Source organism: Leuresthes tenuis, unplaced genomic scaffold (genome assembly GCF_036924035.1).
Source record: "Leuresthes tenuis unplaced genomic scaffold, fLeuTen1.0.hap1 SCAF_15, whole genome shotgun sequence".
Classification (NCBI taxonomy): domain Eukaryota; kingdom Metazoa; phylum Chordata; class Actinopteri; order Atheriniformes; family Atherinopsidae; genus Leuresthes; species Leuresthes tenuis.
Window position 1 is genome coordinate 688,467 of NW_027325369.1, and position 21,583 is coordinate 710,049.

Genomic DNA, 21,583 nt, shown 5'->3' on the forward strand with positions numbered 1-21,583 from the left:
GCTGTACCCTGCCTCTCGACAGGCTCCAGCATGCCCAAAACCCTGAGTTTACCCCAGTTTTCTAACCCTTATATAGAAAATGTATGGCTGGATGATTCTTCATTGGCTCCCTGTTAAATTCAGAATAGAATTTAAGATTCTTCTCCTCACATATAAAGCTCTTAATGACCGAGCTCCATCACATCTTAAAGATCTCACAGTTGGATATTTCCCCAACAGAGCACTTTGCTCTCAGGCTGCAGGTTTCCTTGTGGTTCCCAGAGTTTCTAAAAGCAGAATGGGAGGCAGAGCCTTCAGTTATCAGGCCCCTAAAAGCAGAATGGGAGGCAGAGCCTTCAGTTATCAGGCCCCTAAAAGCAGAATGGGAGGCAGAGCCTTCAGTTATCAGGCCCCTAAAAGCAGAATGGGAGGCAGAGCCTTCAGTTATCAGGCCCCTAAAAGCAGAATGGGAGGCAGAGCCTTCAGTTATCAGGCCCCTCTCTGTGGAACCAGCTGCCAGTTTGGCTTCAGGAAGCAGACACCCTCTCTTGCACAACTTCATCTAAAAATTAATAATGATAAATGATCTGTTAAATAAACTTGTTTTGTTTTTAATGTCTTTCATTAAGCTGAACATTATCCACATGTAGCGATTCCATAACTTTCACCTGGGGTTGTAACCAAAAGCCTGGAGCCTCTGCCATCCTGTTTAGGAGGACGGTGTCACCATGGTAACAGTATTAAGGAGTGTTGTTTATTTCCAGAGAGGAACAGTGTGAACATTAAATCTCATTTAATTCAGTGCTTTTGGGTCTGTGATCCATCTGTGCAAACTTGTTTTGTGTTGTAGAAAGACAGAAACTCTCTCCACAGCACAGCTTTATTGCAAACAGGAGAATAAAGACAGAATGAAAGGTAAATGTTGGTTTGCCTGTCGCAGGGCTTTTAGTGTTTAATATGTTTGAAGAGAAATGGATGCCTAAAAGCAAAAAGAAGGACGATAAAGGAAGTAGACAAATCTCAGCTCATGATGAGGATTAACAACAGCATAGAGTGCAGATGGAAAACAAACCAACAGGAGTATTTATGTCAGTCTCATGCTAAATTGGTATCAAACAGCTGCTGACGGTTTCTGAAACGCAGATCTGAACACAAACCAATGTTTTTCTGCACAGATTCACAGCTTTTAGGCAGCTTTTAGGCAGCTTTTCTTGCTTTGCTGCGGACCTTTTGGCTGCTTGGACCACAATTATCTTTTTTTCACGAGGAGCTTTTTCCAGCTGATCTTATTAAGACTTTTGAAATAGCTGCATTAAACAAAGAGAACAAATAGCCTCAGACTCTTCTATCTATTTCTTAGGTTATGGCCCCCATTTGTTGTGGCATTGGTTCAATCAGCATCTTGCAAAGTCCTTCCAGCACATTTCAGATTCTCTGTGGGGTTTAGGTCTGGACTCTGTCCAATCTCCTGCTCCCTGAACCAGCTTTCAGCATCTTGGAATATGTGTTGATGGAAACCTGGTGACTCGGGGCACATAAGGTTGCTGAAGCTCAACATGAAGCAGCCACAGATTATTCGCTGGCTTAAATCCAGGTACTAACTTCTTTTTGTTTCACTCGCAGTGTATTTTTGACCTGTTTTCTCCAGGCTGATGTTAAATGAGTGAGAGAAGTCTCCTCCTGTAGCTGTCTCACATAAATAACTTTACAAATTCAGAGCACATGAGGACGTTTGCTGTGAATACCTTCAACAAACTATTTGCTGCGACTGTCGCTAACCGGGTGCTAACAAAGTGACACGGCACAGCAGAATGAGAGTGCTTCTTGGTTGGTTTCCACAATCTCAGGCAGCAAATTCAAACATAATGAACAGAATACAGATGAGGAGAGGTGGGGGGGGCGAGTTAGGCAGCGCTGGAGACGGCGAGTTTCTTCAGGTGATCCATGAACACCTGCAGGCTGACGTCGTCTGTCAGGATGGGCGCTCCAGACTCCTGCAGAGGGCAAGATTCATGTCAGCATCTGATTGGTTTAAAAGAGTCTCAGCATTTAAGATTCAAAGAGAGGGTCTTACCTGCCCCCAGGCATACATGTTGTTGTGGGTCTGAGACGGGTTGACTTTGGAGAGAAGAAAGCGGGCCTGGAAACATTCCACATCAGAATAAAGCACTTTCTAATACACACCTTTCTCCTCATTTTCACCGTTTTCTACATTGTAGATCAGGGATGTCAAACTCCGGTCCTGGAGTTTAGACGTTTCCCTGCTTCAACACACCTGATTCAGATGAAATTGAGCTCTTCGAAGTTCTGCAGCAGCCTGCTAATGATGCATCGATCTGATTCAGCTGCATTGAAGCAGGGAAACATCTAAAACCTGCAGGACAGCGGCCCTCCAGGACCGGAGTTTGACATCCCTGCTGTAGAACGTCACTAAAAACTATGAAACAACACATCTGGACTCAGGAGTCAGAGTTCTTTATCTGTTCTGCGATATTCTTCAAAGCTTTGCTCATTCTCTTAACCGGCTTCATGGCTCTGAGGCCCTTTTCAAACATCAGATGCTTTAAAAACACGCACTGCTTAAAGTTAAACATTGTAAAATATAAAATCCCTTTGTCCACAGCAGGATTTATGCAGCATATACATTGATTTATATCAATGCTCATCTTTCACACTCTTTCACACTGTTTGGACCGTTTCAATGACCTGTTTGACCTGCAGGAGAGAAGCAAGTTCAATGTTAGAGTTTAGTGTCTGAGGAGGACATTTGAAGTTATCCAGCCCCCCTTTGCTTTGATATTAAGATCAAATGTCATCATTGATTATATAGTTCACCTAAATGAAGAAATAACTGACCTAATAATGCTATCTCAGTACATACTTTGCATAGCTCATTGAACTTTGACTTCTAACAGGCGTTCTTTGATTTATTTCTAAGTCTGGTGCACTGCCAGCACAGAAGTGATTCCTAAGCAGCAGATCCACAGTAAAAGCAGCCGATAAGTGCCAGAAGAGTTGGTGTAATTAACTGCCCAGCAGCTGTTCTGCAGGCCCTTCAACTTGCCGTGTCTTAAAGAGCAATCAGCAGCTCCCAGCTGTCCATGGTCCAATTGAAGATGAAGGAAATGTAGCAGCTTGAGAGCTGGTATTTTTGTGGTTATCTACTGTATGCACCACAATAATCACACGCTCCGAGGGTTATTAAACACTACAGATCTGAAGAAGCACACTGAGGAAGAGGAGGGTGGAGTGAGTCACTCCGTTCTCTAAAGCATGCAACAGATATTTCATTAAACTCTCTGTCAGCTGGTGGAAATGGGGCAGAATCTGTCCGACTTTAATAATGTTCTTCTTATGTGAGAAAGAGTACAGAGTATATATCAGTGTATGGGCACCAGTGTGTGTGTGTGTGTGTGTGTGTGACGGCGCCCCCACCTGGCTGCCTCCATGCTCTGTGTCGATGTATCTGGGCATAGGGAAGCGAGTGTGCAGCAGCTCTTGAGCATCGTCCACCGGAGCCTGGAGGAGGTGTTTGAAGTTGTCGTACTCTGGCATGTCCTGATAACCCGCCTTCCTCCACTGAGCTACAGTCTGATGCAGAGACACAACAAGTTCAACACATCTGTGGACCCACATGTGTTCTTCTGTTGTCCTGGTAACTTTGCCCACTTATGTGAACTTGAATTGGTCGATTCATTTCCCAGTAAAGGCCCGGCCACACCTCTTCATTTGGGACACTGTTACTGCCGGCTGGGTGACTAAATTTGATCATTTCTCTGAAAGATCATTGAGCTGATGATGATGAGGGTGTGAGCAAATCTGTTCTCAGATCAGACCTGTGTTCAGTTTGACCTTCTATAAGGACCTGGCTCGACAGCAGAGACTTTCATCCCTTAATGCGCTGTGAGGGAATTCAGAAAACTATTTTAATAGTAGACTAAAAGTAAATTGATTACTTTTTGGTAATAGAAATGACATAATGTGACCAGGTGTTTGTCTGACTGCTCATCTTTGAATGTTGGGCTGTGAGAGGGCTGATGGGCTCGGGGCTGATGGGCTCGGGGCTGATGGGCTCGGGGCTGATGGGCTCGGGGCTGATGGGCTCGGGGCTGATGGGCTCGGGGCTGATGGGCTCGGGGCTGATGGGCTGGGGCTGATGGGCTGGGGCTGATGGGCTCGGGGCTGATGGGCTCGGGGCTGATGGGCTCGGGGCTGATGGGCAGACATATTGCCGGCGGGTCCCTGTGATGGTGACAGTCACTAAATCTAGTGTGTACCTCTCCATGGTAGATGAGGATCTGGAAGAAGGTGTCCATCAGCAGAATTCGGTCGGGCAGGATGCTGCTGCTGTCCAGGAGCACAGGCTGGAACCGACACAGTTGAACAACATCAAAGCTACAGCAAGTCTTCAAACTTTGAGCACAGATAGCATCTGACGGCACATCCTCTGAATAATCATAAAAGCATGTCACACGTGCTTTACAAACAGGGAGATCAAATCAAATCCAGACATCAGACACTGTAAAAAGGCCTCACTTCACTTAGAGAAACGTTTCATGAAGAAATGACAAAGTTTTACAGCTTCTAAGCCCAACAGGCCCAGATCTGACATCATCCACGCATGATATACTCAGTTTACAGGAAAGGAAGAAGGAACTGCAGTCAGGGGACACGACGAGAGGAAAATAACCAACTTGTTTCTCTTCAACAACCAGGTGAGAAAATCACCAGAAACCCCTTGTTTTTTCCCCTCGATCCCCAACACATCTGGACTTTCTTGCCCTTGGTACAAAGCACAGGGACGGAGCTAAGTGGTGAGATTCAGAGGAAGCCTAAGACTGCGGGATATTTTTAGGCTAAAGAGCCACGCAGGACATTAACTTTGGCTTGAATCTTAAGTGAATCTGAACAGGTAAGGAGACGAGTGTGTGCAGATGTGTCCCCACCTCGGGGGGTCCGCTGAAGGAGTAGGCGTACAGCACGGGCTGGATCATGATGAGGGCCTGCGTCAGGTCCTGCCTGTTGAAATGATGTCTGTAATAGGAACTCTCATCAGGACTGTTGTTGAACACCTGCAGGAAGGGAGAGCGTCGCAGGTGGAACATGAACTGTGAAGCAGGACACACACGAGGTTAGTCTTCACCTGAAACAGGGACTGAGACACAGCAAAGCATTGTGGGATGCAGATCACCTGAGGGTAGAGGGAAAATGTCTCTGAGAATCTGAAGGAGTTTGGGTCATCCTTGTGGTAATCTCCAAACTTCTGACACTGCACACAAAAAGAAGAAGAAGAAGAAGGAGGACTTCGAATAAGAGCCGCTGTCTAAGTGCTTAAATCTTCGGCCTCGTCTTCGTACCAGTCGGATCAGCTGCCTGTCCAGCCACCTGAGGACATCCGGCCCCTCCTCCGTCTCCGCCCGGTACACCGCCAACCTCGCCATCAAGACAGCTGCCGCCTCCTGATCAAAGGATGCCGCGATGCTCTGAATCTGAGTCTGAGCATCGGCCCAGCTGAGGGGGGAGGGGCAGCACTGACCGTTACATTCAGAGCTGACACAGTGATAAACATGAAGCGAGGTGTGTGAGTGCAGAGGGGCTGTCGTACTTCCTGGCCGTGGTGGTCACTCGGATACGCCTCTGCCCTGATGAGTGCTGGTACTGGGTGACAAACTGGATCGCCCCACGGCCGCCTTGAGGGATTGGAGCGTTGTGCTGCAACAATAAGGCAGACCAGCAGTCAGGCCTGTGTGCAATGATCTAATCTCAGAGAACTTCAAAGATTCAGGCTGATTCTAGCCAATTAGAATCCAGTCCAGTATAGCAGAGCTAATAGGAAAAAAAGTTTCCATCTGCTATACCTGAACATTACTACAGTCTTTTCATCTAATCAGAAACTCCAATCAAATAAGAACCAATCATGGTCTGTGAAATGAACTGAAATGACTGAAATGAACCAAGTGACTGTGTTCTGTCTTATTTCACTGCTTCTTTTGTTCTTGACAGGTTTATTCTGCTGTTTTCCACTCCATGTGTGCGTTATTCATTGTCCAAACTGCTTCCAGAGCAGCTGTGAGATGAACCTAAGAGTCATTCAAGGCAGCAGCTTCATTCATTCTGAAGTCACTCAACACAAATGCAACCTTCCTCTGAGCCCTCAGTGGTTCACCTGCATGGTAATGATTGCACACCTGTTATTACCTGAGTCAGGCTGTGGGGGATGAGCACGCACAAACACTATACTGCATGTCCTATCTCTGTGAGGACCCCAGTCAACATACTGCAGCCACAGGTCAGGGGACTGCATCTGAACCGGTCTCACCTGAACCTGGCCCAATTTGCTCTGAAAATTCTGTGTTTTGGAACATCTGCTTGTCATAAAGTCACATTTAGGTCTTTAAAAGTATGTTTAAGGGCAGGACATGGACAAAATGTCCTCACTAGGGTGGTTTAAACCTCACTTTGTCCTCACTGACACACACAGGATATTAGACGTTCAGGTAATATTGACTTTACCATCAGCAGATAAACTTTACGTGTGTGTGTGTGTGTGTCTGTGTGTGTGTGCCTTCGTCATCATGCTCATCATCTCAGTAGGTGATTGACAGGTAAACCATGGCAACCCTCCCCGTGGACACACCCCCTGCAGTCTTTGCTCACCTGTTCGCACATAGAGCAAATCAGACGAGACCAGTTTTCAAACCTCGACTGGACGACTGAGCTGGACCTGCTGCAACCAGCTGAGAAAAATAAATCACTTGCAGTTCTGTGTGTTTGAACAATACGAGGATCTGACATCCGTCTTTAAACCAAGCTGATGGTTTTTATTTTCACTGACATTGGCTGTCAGTGGCTCCCTGCTGTGGCTCATCAAAGCCGAGGTAAACCCTGCTGGTTCCATCTCTGAGGAACAGCCATCCAGGACTCTCAGCCTCTGGACTGTGGAACATCGTGGAGGACGCTGTGAGTTTTGCTTCCAGCAGAAAAGAATGAAAACTCTTCCATTTTCTCAGAAGTGATGATTTGATGCTCTTCTTCTGTTTGCACTGATGACAACCAGTTCTGGATACCTGCTGGAGATTAATGATGTGACCATAATCTACTCTGAATTTGATTGGCCCAAACCCAAATTCATCAGCAGATAGAATAACCTGCAGGTGACTCAACGGCTACATGACAGCTAAATTAAGTTCAACATTAACCACAGACCATGAACTTTGTGAAGAGCCGGAGGCTGAGGTGCAGGCGAGCATCGTGATCTCAGTAAGTACCAGGCCATGGACTTCCTCAGCAGAAGTGGGTCAGCCAGCACTTTTGATGGTCAGTGATGCTCAGTCTGTCCTTTGAAACAGCATCCAGAGGACATCAGCTGTAAAAAGAGTCCTCACATGTGGCGTCTGGTCAGTGATGTAATCATTAGCAGTCAGTCTAAAGATGGAGGCTACTCTGAGAACACTGTATGCTGCACTCATGGTTCTGTCGAGTGCCGCCTCGGTGTGTGGGAACCTTCTCCTCCTGCTGGTGCTCCTCCTCAACAAGGAGCTCCGGTCTGACACGCTGGGCCTCACCCTCAGCTTCAGCCTCAGCGACCTGGCCCTTGGACTCGCCACCATCCCCTTCGGAGTCCACAACACCCTGTCCTGGCCTGTCGGATACCCCAGTGAGGGTGGCTTCTGTCAGGGCAGTGGGTTCATCTTCCTCCTGCTGCAGACCTCCTCCATCCATTCGCTAACTTGGGCCACAGTGGACAAGTTCACAGAGATGTGCTTTGCCCTCAGCTACAGCAGCATCTGGACAAAAACCAGGAGCCGGGTGGTGGTGGTCTTAGTCTGGCTGTTCTGCCTAGTGAACGCCTCCTTACCGTTGTTGGGTTTCGGTAGTTACGTCTACAATGAGTCACGGTTCCTCTGCTGCCCGGACTTCACGCCTGACAACAGGTGCTTTGTGGTGCCGTGGATGGTGGTGAGCATTGTGGCGCCAATTCTCACCATGTGCTCTCTGTACGGATACATAGTCTACGTTGCCAGAAAGCAGGCCAGAAGAGGAACGTTCATGTGCAATGAGCTGCACTGCTTCTATGTTCCTGCCAACAATTACCTGAGGAGCTCCGTTGTTATGGTCACAACCTCAGGTGAGTTCGCCCTCTGCCCTGATTGGTCAGTGATATAACTCAGCTGCCCAACCAACTCATTCTGTTGGTTAAAAGTTGCCACAACTTTATCAAAAATTTTAGCAGACATCCAAAACACTTATAGACTATCTACTATAGAAGTTCAGGAAAATGGAAATACAATGTTCAGATATCACCAATTAGTCCTCAGTGTTTTCCACCAGGATTAAGTTATTTTCCAGTAAAACAACGCAAGAGTTTTCAGTCAGTAACCAACATCATTAGAGTCTGGTGACTTCTGCTGACTTTAAAAGCAGTTGTTTGTTTTAAAAAGATGTTGCTTTTAAATGAAAATGCATCGAAAATCCATCCATCCATTTTCTATACCCACTTAAAGGGGAACTCCAGTATTTTTAAACCTTAATTCTTGCATGAAACACGTTCATCTACTCACAGAGAACAGTTTGGTGAAAGTCGGCGTCCTTCAGAAGATATTTAGATAACTGGAGATCCATATAACGGAGTGAACGGGGCTTAGAGGATGCAGCCTCTAAATAAGGCATTATCTGTCTTTATTTCACCAATACTTTAAGAAGAATGAATGAAAGAACGTGTGCTATAGCTCTGTTAGCTCAGAGCTGCTGTTAGCTCATAGCTCTGTTAGCTCATAGCTGCTGTTAGCTCATAGCTCTGTTAGCTCATAGCTCTGTTAGCTCATAGCTGCTGTTAGCTCATAGCTCTGTTAGCTCATAGCTGCTGTGTTGTTGTTATTGGTGGCTATCGGGGGGCTTATAGAGGGCTTTCTACACACTTGTCTACTGGGATGATGTCATCGACGCCCCCCCTGCAGCACAGCTCATTCACTATGGTTAGGGTTCGGTGTCTAGGCACATCCCGGGAACTTTATGAAAATAAACACCATTGTGATGTTTTCTTATTCTTTTATAGCAGGTGATGATGTGTGCCATTTCTTTAGCCCTTATACAGGCTGATTGGGCCTAACAGGTTAACAGAAATTGTACGAAACTAATGCATCCAGGTAATGTTGTAGGGATTGAATCACACCTGCAGGTATATGCTCAACTAGACTCAAATGCGTCTAGATGCTCTTTACTAAAAGAGCATGTACAAACAGTGTATTAATACTTATTCACATATTATTCTTTTGTCAAATAGCTAAACACTCGAGGAGCTCAGAAAGACAGTCCCAAAGCATTTCCTGACGGTCGCTGTGCTCTAATGAAACCCTGACTTTAGAACCGCAGCCTCGCCTGACAGAATCACCATTAAAGTAACTCAAAGACAACATCTGTGCAGTGAATTCAGCTGTTCTCACATGATCTCCTACAGTGTCACAGCATCAAACAGACTCTGGATTCTGCTGCTGGTAGATGGCCAAGTGGAGCTGTGATTAGCTTGACTCATCTGTGCATGTAACTGTGGTGACTGAGGATCAGCACTCACTGTTATTATTCTTCTTACGGTCAAACCCAGAGAGGGTCAAAGGTCATCACCTGCAATGTGAACAACACATGAACTATCCAAAAAGATTCTAACAACAGTTTCCTCTTTGGCTGCAGTGTGCTTGCTGGTGTGCTGGCTGCCATACATTTCAGTGTGTCTGTATGAGACGTTCAGCGGTGAGGCGAGTCCAGCCGTGGCCTCAGCCCTGTCCACCTGGCTGGTTCTGACCAGCGCCGCCCTAAACCCGTGGATCACCTGCATGACGCAGAGGTGAGTAAGACTTCAAAGTGCATCATGAGTGTTGATCTTGTAGATTACTCCCATTCTTTAAGTGTAAGATTAGATATGAAGAAGCAATCGTTTTGGATGGAACCATGTTATGTTTATGCATTTAGCAGACGCTTTTATCCAAATAGGCAGATAGGGTAAGGGGGTCTTGCCTAGGGACCCCTACCTTTCATGCAGGGGATTTTAAACCAGATCTCCCACATGAAAGGTGGCAATCATACCACTACACTATCCAGAACCATGACTCCTGTCCTCTCTGTGACTCCAGCAGGTACAGGGCAGCAGTGCGGCGAAGTTTCAGCAGGCTTATTTTGAGATGTTCTGGGACGTCACTGGAGTCACGCCCTCAGAGCTCTGCCATCCACCTGAACACAGCCAATCGAATCAGCACAGCAACGACCACAACGGATCCGCGTCCTCCATCGACACCAAAAGCACCAACCCCTCTGTGATCCACTCAGCTCACAACACCACAGTTTCTTCAACATCTTCGGGCTGAAGACAAACACCTGTTGCATCTAAAGAGTCGAAACAGCCTTCAGTTTGACCTGTGACCCTCACAGTGAACTCTGGGAAACGGAGTCCATCCGCTCTGAAAACCTGCTTTTCGCTGTCTTCCAGTCAGCACATTATGAGCAAGTTCTAACCGATCTGACGATATCAATGTAAACTGATGCTTCAGAAGTTTCAGAATGTCTTCCACATGCACTTCCTCAAAATTTTGAATGGAGTGTGTGTGCAAGATGGCAAACTCAACACACTCTTAGGTTTTGACTGATTAATCATTTGATTGATTCACTCAGTGCGGTTACAGGAGGGCCATCGGAATCGAATTAATGGCTAAATTACAATAAGATTGAGTTATTCAGTTCATGAAGACACCTTAATCTGACAAGAAACAGATCGGATCGGGTTACTCGCGATTGAAATAAGACCCTGGGATTGATTGCCCACTTAACGTGCCTGTAGACAACCGTGGATCGGATCGAGCGTTCTGTGCATGCTCCAGATTTTTTCCCGCGATCGTCACCCGGAAGTCGAAGGAGACGATATTCCTGTTGTTGTCGCCGCCGTCAGAAAGAAACAAACAACGCGATGGAGAATGCGCCGTTGTGCATCATTTGTGAAACCCACTGTAGAACACCCCCCTTGTTTTCACCACTTTGGTTTAGCCCAACCCACTGGAGACAGGTAGTTGTTCAACATCCGGTGGTTTGCTGAACATTTACTTTACGGTGAGTCCTCCTCTACCATCCGTGCCAAAGACATCGGCAGAATTTTACCAAAGTAGATGGCGGGAAGAAAGTCGAATGCAAAATATCACAGCTCCACTAAAACATGGCCAATCATCTAAAAACGCTAATATTTCAGTATTAATATCATATTACACATATTTCAATATTTTAGTCTAATAATGGTGTTATAACTGCAGGCCCCCCCCCCCCCGCTGCACCGGCAGCATCCCTCAGATACAGCCAGACCAGGCTGGATGTTAGGCCTCCTCTATCATCCAAACGTAAAGCCGTGATGCACAGCTTTATCTCGATCTGGGATGTTTGATAAAGATCATTTTCCCTGAATTGCCTTTTGTGTTTAATTGTCTTCTTGTGCTGATATCAGTGTATTTTCGGTAATCGTGGCTTTTATATTGTGCAGATGAACCTGATGCAAAACGCTGTCAGACTTCAGTTTGCCGCCAGACTGCCCAGTGAGCAGCCGTTACAGTAGTCTAACCTGCTGGAGACAAATGTCTTTCTAAGTCTGGTTTAGACACTATTCCTTTGATTCTGGCAATGTTTTTTAGATGATAAAAAGCTGCTGATGTTATTAATTTAATGTGGCTGTTAAAGTTCAGGTCTTAGTCCAATATTACCCCTAGATTTCTAACTTGATTATTAGGTTTTAGAGAGAGAGTCTCAAGGTGACTGATAACATTTACTCTTTGTTTCTGAGTGCCATCTGCACAGTTGTGGTAGGACACGTTATAGCTGCATATTAGCTGGCCTAATGACAGCATGTACAGATTGAACAATAGGGGTCCAAGGATTGATCCCTGGGGCACCCCACAGGTCAAAGCTATTTGGTCTGAGACACAGTTACCAATTTCAACAAAGTACTTCCTGTCCTCAAGATAGGATTTGAACCCGTTTAAAGCACTACCAGAGATTCCCAACCAGTCTTCTAACCTCTGTAATAAGATGTCATGGTCAACTGTGTCAAAGGCAGCCCTCAGGTCCAGCAGAACTAAGACTGAGACTTTGCCTGCGTCTGTGTTCAGGTGGATATCGTTTGTCACCTTGATCAGAGCTGTCTCAGTGCTGTGGGGGGGCCTAAAGCCTGATTGGAAAGTATCAAAAGCATTGTTAGACAGGAGAAAGTCAGAAAGCTGTTGGTATACAACTTTTTCTCTGACTTTGCCTAAGAATGGCAGGTTTGTTATGGGCCGGTAGTTGTTCAGTACTGTGGCATCAAGACTGCTCTTCTTTAAAATAGACCTAATGACAGCAGTTTTTAAGGCCTTTGGAAAAGTTCCAGTCTGAAGTGAGATGTTAATTAGATGAGCGAGTTGTGGAAACAAACTGCTGAGCACAGACTTTAGAAATCTAGTGAGCAACTCATCAAGGCAGGACATTGATGCACTCAGAGGGTTTGTTAATCTGTTTACTGTAGCAAACAGGACACGAGAGTTATTACTGCAGTTTTTGACGATTTCAGAAAAATAACTCTCGTTCTACGCAAAGTCTGGAGTGAAACTGGAGCCTTGACTTGCACCATTTCCGTTCGGCTCTCCGGCATTACCTTTTCTATGCCCTGACCGACTCTTCTCGTCTCCATGGCACCCTTTGCCTACTTTTAACCATTCTAACCTTGACAGGAGTTGATAAGAGCGTGGAAGAGATTATCCGTCAGTCGTCTCACTCCACCTTTGTTCAGGTGTGGGCCTTTTCCTTTAAACAGATCATCTCTTTGCCAGAAAAGATTAAAGTTCTCAATTAAATGCTGTCCTCTGGACTCGCATACTTTGGACAGCCATGTGTTCAACTGAAGCAGCCGGCTGAATTTGTTTATCCTCCTGTTGATACCACCAATGAATGTTGGTATCGCCACTTTAACAAGACTCTCCAATAGTTTCTTAAAGTCTTCTTTTAAGATTTCAGACTGATTCTCTCTGATGTCCACTGCACAATCAACCCCTTGGTGTTTTGCCAAGGTAGTAATTTTAAATGATGTCATTTAATCTGTCTTTTTAACACTGGGTGTGCCTTTGAGCTCCACCCTGTTTATGTGTAATGCCTCCAAAAGAAGTTAACCAGGAGAATCCCAATTAGACACTAAACCACTTCAACTTAAAGGCATACTAAGTAGAATAGTCCAAACCAATATATAGACTTGTATGAAATGTATCCGTGTCAGTCATTTCTTATAAATGTGGTTTTAAGATAGTGAACTTTTTGTATAGTGAACTTCTAAATGGATCAACTTCTAGTCCGTCTTGTAAGGTTTATTGGATTAAGATTAGCTTTGGCTTTTTAGAGAAAATGTTCATAGACAAAAGATGTCTTTGTTTTAATAGTATTTACATTTAAATTGCACACAAATGGGGAAGTCGAACTGGGAACATCATGCAGATGTCCCTGTCATTGAGATCTTTAATGTGCAAGGAATCCAAATGGACCGAGTTCAGGACTTCAGTTGTGGATTTCGCTTCCAAGAGCTGTAGTGAGAACGTTGTCTGCCCTGTCCATGGAGAAGAACTTTTGGTTGGCCCCAACGGTGTTCTAACAAACCGTATGACAGCTCAGGAAGGGAACCAGGGCCCTTCGCAGGTTGTACTTGGTCCGAGTGAAAATCTGCTGATCCAAACTGGGAATATGGGTGAGCAGTGGAAGGAGCAGTGGGAGTATCTCCTTAATCTGACCAGCATGTTCTCTAGTGAGAAGGTAGAATCTTAGGACTTGTGGGAAGACTTGCCAATTACCTTGGCAGAAGTATTTAAAGTCTTCCCTTGTGTATTGATTAGATTCACCCAAGATACTGAAGGCTTTGGACTTTGTGGATCTTATCCAATGATTTTTTTTTTCAGCCATTTTAATATCAAACCATTTCTTCTTTATTTCGGTGACATTATGAACTACAGGTGACACGGAATTAACAGCCCTCGTAATTGCTTCCCATTCCTGCTAAAAAAGACCTTTTTGGATCTGAAAGCAGAACTTTAATCTCAGAGCCCGTAAAGTTGTTCTTTTTGCGCCTTGATGCCATTGTCATGACTCAACACTTCCTGGCACAGGAGAGAGGAAGCATCGCCTTATTTGGTATTATTTTGGGCGTGGAGTATGCACATTTACTATCCTCGTGCACGTGCATTTAAATACGCACAGGCGGCATTCATCATTTACGCAGGTCGTTTACACACTTTTTCCGAAGTTAAGAGTGTTTGTAGAATCTGACGTGTTCGTACAAGATCTTCATACGGAAAAAAAGACGAATATGAAAATGTTGCATGAGGCCCAGTGTGATCCAGCTACACAGCAGTGACCAGTGCGATGAAACAACAATGTTTAAGCCAAATAATTTCTTAAACTTCTAATAAAAAGAGATTAATAAACTCAGCTAATAGATATACCTACAGTCTGGATTTGAATTTTTGTTGTCGTTCATCATTTGCTTGCTCAACAGTTATTAGGCCAGTGAAAAGTCTGATTTCTGCTCCAACTAAGACTCACTGGTAGCAGCACCTATTAGCTGGGTATGGCTGACACTACCTCCTTTCCATAGAGTAAAACAAACATTCCCTGAAATGTATGGGACATGAAACAGCTCTATTTTCTTGCCCTGCTGATTTAGCTTCCACTGAACCCACTGTCAGACCTGCACAGCTTTCCATTAATCTGACAGCAACTGAACAACTCAGTTCCATCTCTGAATGAGCTCCCTGCTGCTTTTCTGGAACAGCGTGCACGGGCAAACCAACCTACTCAGACCTAGTAGGATTATACATTTCTAACACAGGTGCTGCAGTCACATCAACAGACAAATGAAGACGACAATGTCCCCACTTCTTGTCTTCAATCATAATCTGATATGTAAAATGGGTTTTGTTCTTACTGGTCAACATTAATCATTGAGCAGCGCCATTCTAATCTTAGACGCCCTGCTGGCAGCGGTCAGGTGCTCATACCTGGTTGACAACCTCGAAGTAAAGAGCCAGCGTGGTGCTCGGATCCAAACCACAGATCTTCCACTGGCAGGTTCCTCCTGTGCCAATCTCCTGAAAAACACAATCATACCTTGCATTTTTATGTCTGCTAAACCCAAAATATAGTGACTTCACACAAGTTAAACCTGAGTGATAAATACTACTCACTGTAGCTTTTACAAGCATGTAATGTAGCAGTGATGCCAGCAGCTGGCAGAAATGTGTAAAGGTTTCAAGTTGGATTCCAAAAAATTGTAAAAATAGCTTTTTTAAGACTTGGAAAACCAGCAGATCTCCGATAAACCATCAACAAATGGTGTGTAAGGGCATTTTGAGTAGTTGCTGCATTGTTTCTTGCTAACCCTAACCCTCCTCAACAGCTGAACAAACACAAGTGAATAAATGCTTTTCTCTTGTTTGGCCTTTACGAATTTGGAGAGCAAGCAGCTCCTCTCTTATATTCACGTCATGGTCAACTCCTCTTTTAAAAAATATTGCAACTGAGGCGTGTCAGACGCTTCGGTGCTTTCATCGCAGGCTAACAAATAAAAAATTTTTAAAAACCTGCCCCTGATTTGTCTCTTGATGTCAGATGAGATGTCTTCAATTCTCCTTGCTACCATGTTACGAGCCATGCAACTATTAGCAAACTCTTGCTTCTTCTCAGGGCAAATGTTTTCTGCCATTCTTATGATACATTCTTCAGTAAACTTGCCCTCCGTGAACAGTTTCCCATGTTTAGCTATTAGCATTGCCACTTCATAACTTGCTTTGGTGGCATTGTAATGTTTCTGTAGTCCCTGTCTCAGCCTGTAGGGGGCAATGTTTCTGTAGCCCCTGTCTCAGCCTGTAGGGGGCAATGTTTCTGCAGCCCCTGTTACAGCCTGTAGGGGGCCATGTTTCTGCAGCCCCTGTCTCAGCCTGTAGAGGGCAATGTTTCTGCAGCCCCTGTCTCAGCCTGTAGAGGGCAATGTTTCTGCAGTCCCTGTCTCAGCCTGTAGAGGGCAATGTTTCTGTAGTCCCTGTCTCAGCCTGTAGGGGGCCATGTTTCTGTAGCCCCTGCCTCAGCCTGCATATGTCTTATGCAGTGAAGTGGTGTAGGGACTTGGATGTGTTTGGTGGTCACTTACATTCTCAGAAACACAGGGTCCTTTGGCATTCAGAGACACGCAGGGGCCGATGGCTCCAGACACTTTAATCTCTCTGGAGGTCTGCAACACAAAAAAAACAGGGTTAAACCTGATAAACAGATTGGAGTCCCTGTGTTCGGTCTGCTCCTTATTACCTTGACCTCCAGTGTGGCAGCAAAGGCCATCTTGAAGGATCCCTGTACATCTTTGGTAAAAACTCTCTGGAAGGTTTGTTTGAACAGAGATGTGTTGAAGGAATCAGCCATGACCATGTATCCTCTGCCAAACAGACACACACACACTATTACAACACAGTGTGAAAGCCAGCAGACACAAATTATACTATTATTAAAGGCTTCTACAACAGTGAACAGTTAAGTAGGCTAATGTGAGGATAGCTTCACTTTTAATTCAAACTTTTGTTCTTTTATTGAACTTAATACAAACAGAAAGAAAAGGTGACGGAGCCTCAATTTTCCCAAAGTGTTGTAAAATCTGAAAACAACAGCATCCTCTAAAAATACAAAATAAAAAGTCATATCAAGCTTAAAAGCTAGTGCAAAAAAAGGGTTTTAAGTTCCTACTGAAACCCAGAGTGTCTGAGCAGCTCAATCAATTAAAAGTGTCACGCCTGGTTTTGAGCCTGAAATATGGAACATCCTGCGCTGCTGACCTCCCTGACCTGACTGGAGCATATTGGCTTAGTAGCTCAAACGAGTTCAATGAAATCAGACCATTGCTATCAACAATGGCAGGAAAAATACCTGCTTTTTACAAAAAAAAAAAACCCCAGGAGTGACATATAAAGCGAAAACAAGAGCAGGCCTAAGATGGAGCCTGGAGGAACACCACAACCATGTACAGCTGCTGCTGAGGTGTACTGGTAATGATGAACACAAAAGGTTTAAAACGATTCCCCTGATGCCTACATACTAGTCTAGACGTGCCAGGAGAATCTGGAGGTCAAATGCGTCAGAGGCTCTAGGACAGAATACGCTGTTGTTAAAACTCTTAAAAATTGCAATTTCAATACTATGACATAATTTAAAACAAAACTGAAACTTCTCTAAAATCTCATTAAAATCCAAATGAGGCAAGTGGTGCGAAAAAATTGTCAGAAGTTTCCTTTACATTTGAACCCTGAGACAACCCAGGATCTTATGTATACCCCTTTCCGTCTATAAGGCCAGTAACGCATTGTGCGAGATTAAACGAGTTAATAGCTCTCATTATTAAATTTCTGAGGGTTCTCAGGGGTGTGAACATGTGCATGTGTGTACCCTGTGTAGTTGGGGCAGCATTTCATCTCCAGCAGACCCGTCTGATCAAGAGCGCAGGCATAGAGGTCGATGATGTGACCATTCGTGGATGCTCTGGTGGCTAGAGACTCAAAGTGCTGCAAGAACACAATCCACACACTTTAAATACATAGTCAGTACATTTAAATGCACAGCTGAGTCAAACCAGGCCATACAAACTGAACTAATGTCCCCTTGACAGCACACGTGCACAGGAGAGCAATCAAGTTCATGCAGTTTCGAGCACATGCTTGCGATATATACTCAACATACATTTTCATGATCCAACTGCATCAAATGGGTGTGATAATCCAGCTTTGAGAGGTTTGATTTGTTATGGGTTTGGACAAACTAACTAAAATGCACTTTAAAAGTCAGATTGCCGCCTTTCATGTGGGTGACTGGGGTTCAAATCCTGCCCCCTGCATGAAAGGCACTACCTCCAGTAGGGGTCCTTAGGCAAGACCCCCTTACACTACCTGCCTCCCTGGGGTATGAGTGTAAGTGGATAAAAGCGTCTATCAAATGCATACACATAAACATGCCTAACCCTAAGCCCTCCTGCCACCACTGACTTATTAAAAAAGTTTTTTTTAAAAATCAATGCAAACTGAACCTGACAAAGGCCGCGTTTCCTAGATTCTTATGTAATTCTTAGCGCTAAGAGCTTCTTAGCTAGAGCTTCTTAGCGCTAAGAGCTTCTTAGCTAGAGTTTCTTAGCGCTAAGAGCTTCTTAGCTAGAGCTTCTTAGCTAGAGCTTCTTAGCGCTAAGAGCTTCTTAGCTAGAGTTTCTTAGCTCTAGCTAAGAGCTTCTTAGCTCTAGAGCTTCTTAGCTAGAGCTTAGCTAGAGCTTCTTAGCTCTAGCTAAGAGCTTCTTAGCTAGAAGCTAGAGCTTCTTAGCACTAAGAGCTTCTTAGCTAGAGTTTCTTAGCTCTAGCTAAGAGCTTCTTAGTGAATCTGGGAAACGCGGCCAATAGTTTGATAATAAGATAATGTTGTCAAGTCTTCAGAAACATCGGCTTCAGTCTGGGTGAAGCTCGCACTCACTTTGGTGGCTTTCTTCATGAACTTGGCATTGTCCTTTTCAATGTCATGCCAGGACCTAATGGGTGTCTTCAGCTCATCCCCCACAACCATGCCTGGCCCCTGTGTAGCTGGGCCCCCGATGAATGTCATGATCCGGGCACCAGTGTTGGGGAAGGTGCACTGTGGGTAAAAGCGTCAGACAGATTGTGTTTTGACAGTCACATGACGTTAACTTGGATACCTAAATTCTCCGTCCTCACCTCCAAAAGCCCCACAGCAATGGACATGGCAACACCCAGTGAGCGGAGCGGTCTCTTCCCCTGGGTCACCGGCCAGGGGTCTCGTTGAAGCTCACCCAAAAGGTCAGTGAGGTTCATATCAATCTTCTGCACTGGCTGCAGGAACCTGGAGTAGAACTTACGTCGAGTAACACTGACACGAGAAGAGCGATAGACAACATTTATGACAAGTTATACGCAGATTTACCTGTTGGACAGAGGCTGCTGGGCAGTCTGAGGTCCTCGTCCCTGAGCGGTTGAAGGTTTGGTGAGACCGAGCATCTCCTGCAAGAAGCATTAACGGTTAACACTGTTAGCTGAAGACTCACAGTGAGCACCCCTGATCAGGTACCGTCTGGAGGACCATTTGTGAAGGACTAGACCCTGATCTACCTGCAGCTGTTTGGCATTCAGGTCCTTGGCCCCCCTGAAGACGTAGCTCTTGGAGATTCCCTCACAGCCCAGCTCATGAACCTGAACCATGCGTCCAAAGGTGATGAGTCCAACCAGAGCAGTGGGGGGCAGCAGAGACAGCGACATCTGCAGAGACTCCTTCAGAGCCTGCAGGTCCTCGTCCTCCATGCAGGTGTCCACCACATACAGGAAGACCAGTGGCATCTGAGGGCCCCGCTGATGACAGAGAACAGAGTGGGTCACACATCTCATGATGCGGTGTGGTGCGTCTGTCACCTGTGTCACTGTGAACCAGTCTCACCTGAACCACATACTCGATAGTAGAGAAATGAGGCAGCAGCTCTGCAGGCTGGTTAACCTCAGAGATCCCGGCATAAGACGGAGGAAACTGAGACAGAAGAGAAGCACTTTGTGTCAGCGTCTCTCCAGCGATGTCCATCTGTCAGACGGCTGAAGGACACTCACCTGGTTCCTTTGGTAGCAGAAGTTACACGCCCACAGCTTGGCTCTGTAGTCCACCTGACTGAAACATGCAGACAGGAGGGAATCAGACAGGTGGGTGCAGAACGGACAGGTGTGTGGTGGACAGGCGATGCTGCCGTACATACCACAGTGGGTTGAGGACTGCGCGACAGGTGGCCCGGCTGCAGAGGACCGGTTCGTACTGGATAGGAGGGAGGTCCGTTCTCTCCCTCAGGGGTGTGAACAGAGACGCCACCGGCACCACCATCCGGGTTGCCTCCAACCGGCTGGACGGCCACACGTTCCAGCTGAAGCGAATGCCATCACGCTCCTCATTCTGAGCGATATACTCTGAGAAGGTAGCCATGGCAACACGGCGAGGCGAGGCAGAGGCGTCAGACTTTCACATAAAAGCTGGGGGGGGGACAGTCCTGAAACATGAGTACCTAACAAATCACCCATGAAAGCCAAAGCTTCGTGGTGGTTTTCTGTCATGACGCTTCGCTGATGTCTGACCTGGACATGCTTTATCTAATGGTCATCACCAGCTAAAACAGGAAGTGAGAGGATCTGTGGATGAAGAGTGCAGGAAGCTGTCCAGCCTCACTGCAGCAGGTGATGCTCTGGCTTCATGTGCTTTACTTTACTTTACTGTTTAATCAGGTTGGCTGTTTGAAGCTGGAGACACAAAACCACCACATGCACACAAATAAAAAACTTTGTGGAGTGCTGAGCAGAACCACGCAGAACATTTCCAGCACGTGAGAACAAAGTTTCACAGACGACAGCCTGGGAGGAGGCCTGTTCCTCTGCGTGGTTCCGTCTGCAGCTAAAAGCTGATTTACGCTCCCCGGTTCACCCACATGTGAACCCCCAGCAGCTGAGCCGTCTGAAATCAAACAGGCTGCGACAATAACACAAGCTGCCGTTAGCTGAGGCTGAGTGACACCACCAGGTACAGCTGAGGATGGGACGAGCTCAAACAGGAGCGTTTTACCGCCACACCTCCGCGCTGCCAGCTCAGGTAACCCCCAGACATGAGGTGGCAGCTCCGGGGGGCACAGCCAGGTGGAGCCGGAGGTCAGTGACACCCAGGTGAGTGCGTGTGCGGGAGGAAAACAGGGACTTACCGCCGCTCTGCAGCCGCAGCTCCTCTCAGCTGACTACGTAGCAAAGCAATATGGCGGCAGGCCGGCGCCACGTCAAGACACGGAGAGCGCGTGAAGACAGAGGTCTCACTCTGAGCGGGAAGCAGGAGCCGCAAAGACACGAGGAACAGGAGGCTGGGCATTCAGAGGATCTGTGGCACGCTCAGTGTGCGTGAACCGTAACACCCAGGGACCATGCTCAAAAAGTCAAGCTTAAAAAGTCCGATTTAAGGTGATCTTTATTAATCATTATGCAACACATAACCCTGACCCTGAGGCGTGGTCCTTCAAGTCTCTGAGACCAATTCTACCAAAGCACGTCTGTGGGGAGAAGCAGGAAAACGTACAGTTTGTTTAATTTGTGCCACCTTATCTGCTTTCTCCTCTGACCCATTGTACCTGAATGACAGATCCATCTGAATATGTAATAAAGATGTTCAGGAGCCATGGTGGTTACCACTGTGGCCCCAGAGCAACAGGGTTCCTGACCGGTTCTCTCAGGGTATATCCTGAGAGCTTCCTCAGAAAGGAGAAGATGGACTCAAAAGGAAGTACATTCTCTGTTGAGCCTTCCTGATGAGTGAGCTGACGTCCAAGGGACCTTGAACTAAGGTCAGAAGTCTCTACAGACGGATGCAATGACATCTTTCTTTAGAATTCAGTGATATAATCCAGATTTCCTGCTTCTACTCATGGTGGCATACCATTCTGGTCCAAATCATCATGTTTCCACCACCAAGATTCTTCTGCTGGAGTGCAATGCTTTGCTTTTATTTAAAGTCGGACTGT

General features: G+C 45.9%; 2 protein-coding genes across 2 annotated transcripts; one reads left to right on the forward strand and one right to left on the reverse strand.

The window, feature by feature from the left end:
• Nucleotides 1-841: 841 nt before the first annotated feature.
• sec23a (Sec23 homolog A, coat complex II component) lies at nucleotides 842-20,855 on the reverse strand. The gene is made up of 20 exons (XM_072365481.1): nucleotides 20,777-20,855; nucleotides 19,793-20,060; nucleotides 19,650-19,707; nucleotides 19,486-19,572; nucleotides 19,164-19,400; nucleotides 18,979-19,055; nucleotides 18,753-18,897; nucleotides 18,514-18,672; nucleotides 17,449-17,564; nucleotides 16,324-16,447; nucleotides 16,169-16,249; nucleotides 15,021-15,110; nucleotides 5,585-5,691; nucleotides 5,337-5,490; nucleotides 5,171-5,248; nucleotides 4,926-5,087; nucleotides 4,257-4,343; nucleotides 3,415-3,570; nucleotides 2,054-2,119; nucleotides 842-1,973 (listed from the first exon to the last, which is right to left on the reverse strand). Exons 2-20 carry the CDS (start codon nucleotides 20,011-20,013, stop codon nucleotides 1,884-1,886), a joined length of 2,295 nt encoding a protein of 764 aa, XP_072221582.1. The 5' UTR covers nucleotides 20,014-20,060; nucleotides 20,777-20,855; the 3' UTR covers nucleotides 842-1,883.
• On the forward strand, nucleotides 7,411-9,824 carry LOC140270025 (beta-2 adrenergic receptor). Its single transcript, XM_072365093.1, has 2 exons — nucleotides 7,411-8,107; nucleotides 9,667-9,824. The coding sequence occupies exons 1-2, from the start codon at nucleotides 7,411-7,413 to the stop codon at nucleotides 9,822-9,824; spliced, it is 855 nt and encodes a 284-aa protein (XP_072221194.1).
• Nucleotides 20,856-21,583: the final 728 nt, after the last annotated feature.

Bases quoted from the DNA above. Each gene is read 5' to 3' on its own strand.
- LOC140270025 (XM_072365093.1), top strand. From the start codon at position 7,411: ATGGAGGCTACTCTGAGAACACTGTATGCTGCACTCATGGTTCTGTCG. The intron at 8,108-9,666 runs GTGAGTTCGCCC...CTTTGGCTGCAG, and splicing joins TGTTATGGTCACAACCTCAG to TGTGCTTGCTGGTGTGCTGG.
- sec23a (XM_072365481.1), bottom strand. From the start codon at position 20,013: ATGGCTACCTTCTCAGAGTATATCGCTCAGAATGAGGAGCGTGATGGC. The intron at 19,056-19,163 runs GTAGATCAGGGT...TGCTTCTTGCAG, and splicing joins TGAATGCCAAACAGCTGCAG to GAGATGCTCGGTCTCACCAA. The intron at 15,111-16,168 runs GTAAGTGACCAC...TGTGTTTTTCAG, and splicing joins GACCCTGTGTTTCTGAGAAT to GAGATTGGCACAGGAGGAAC.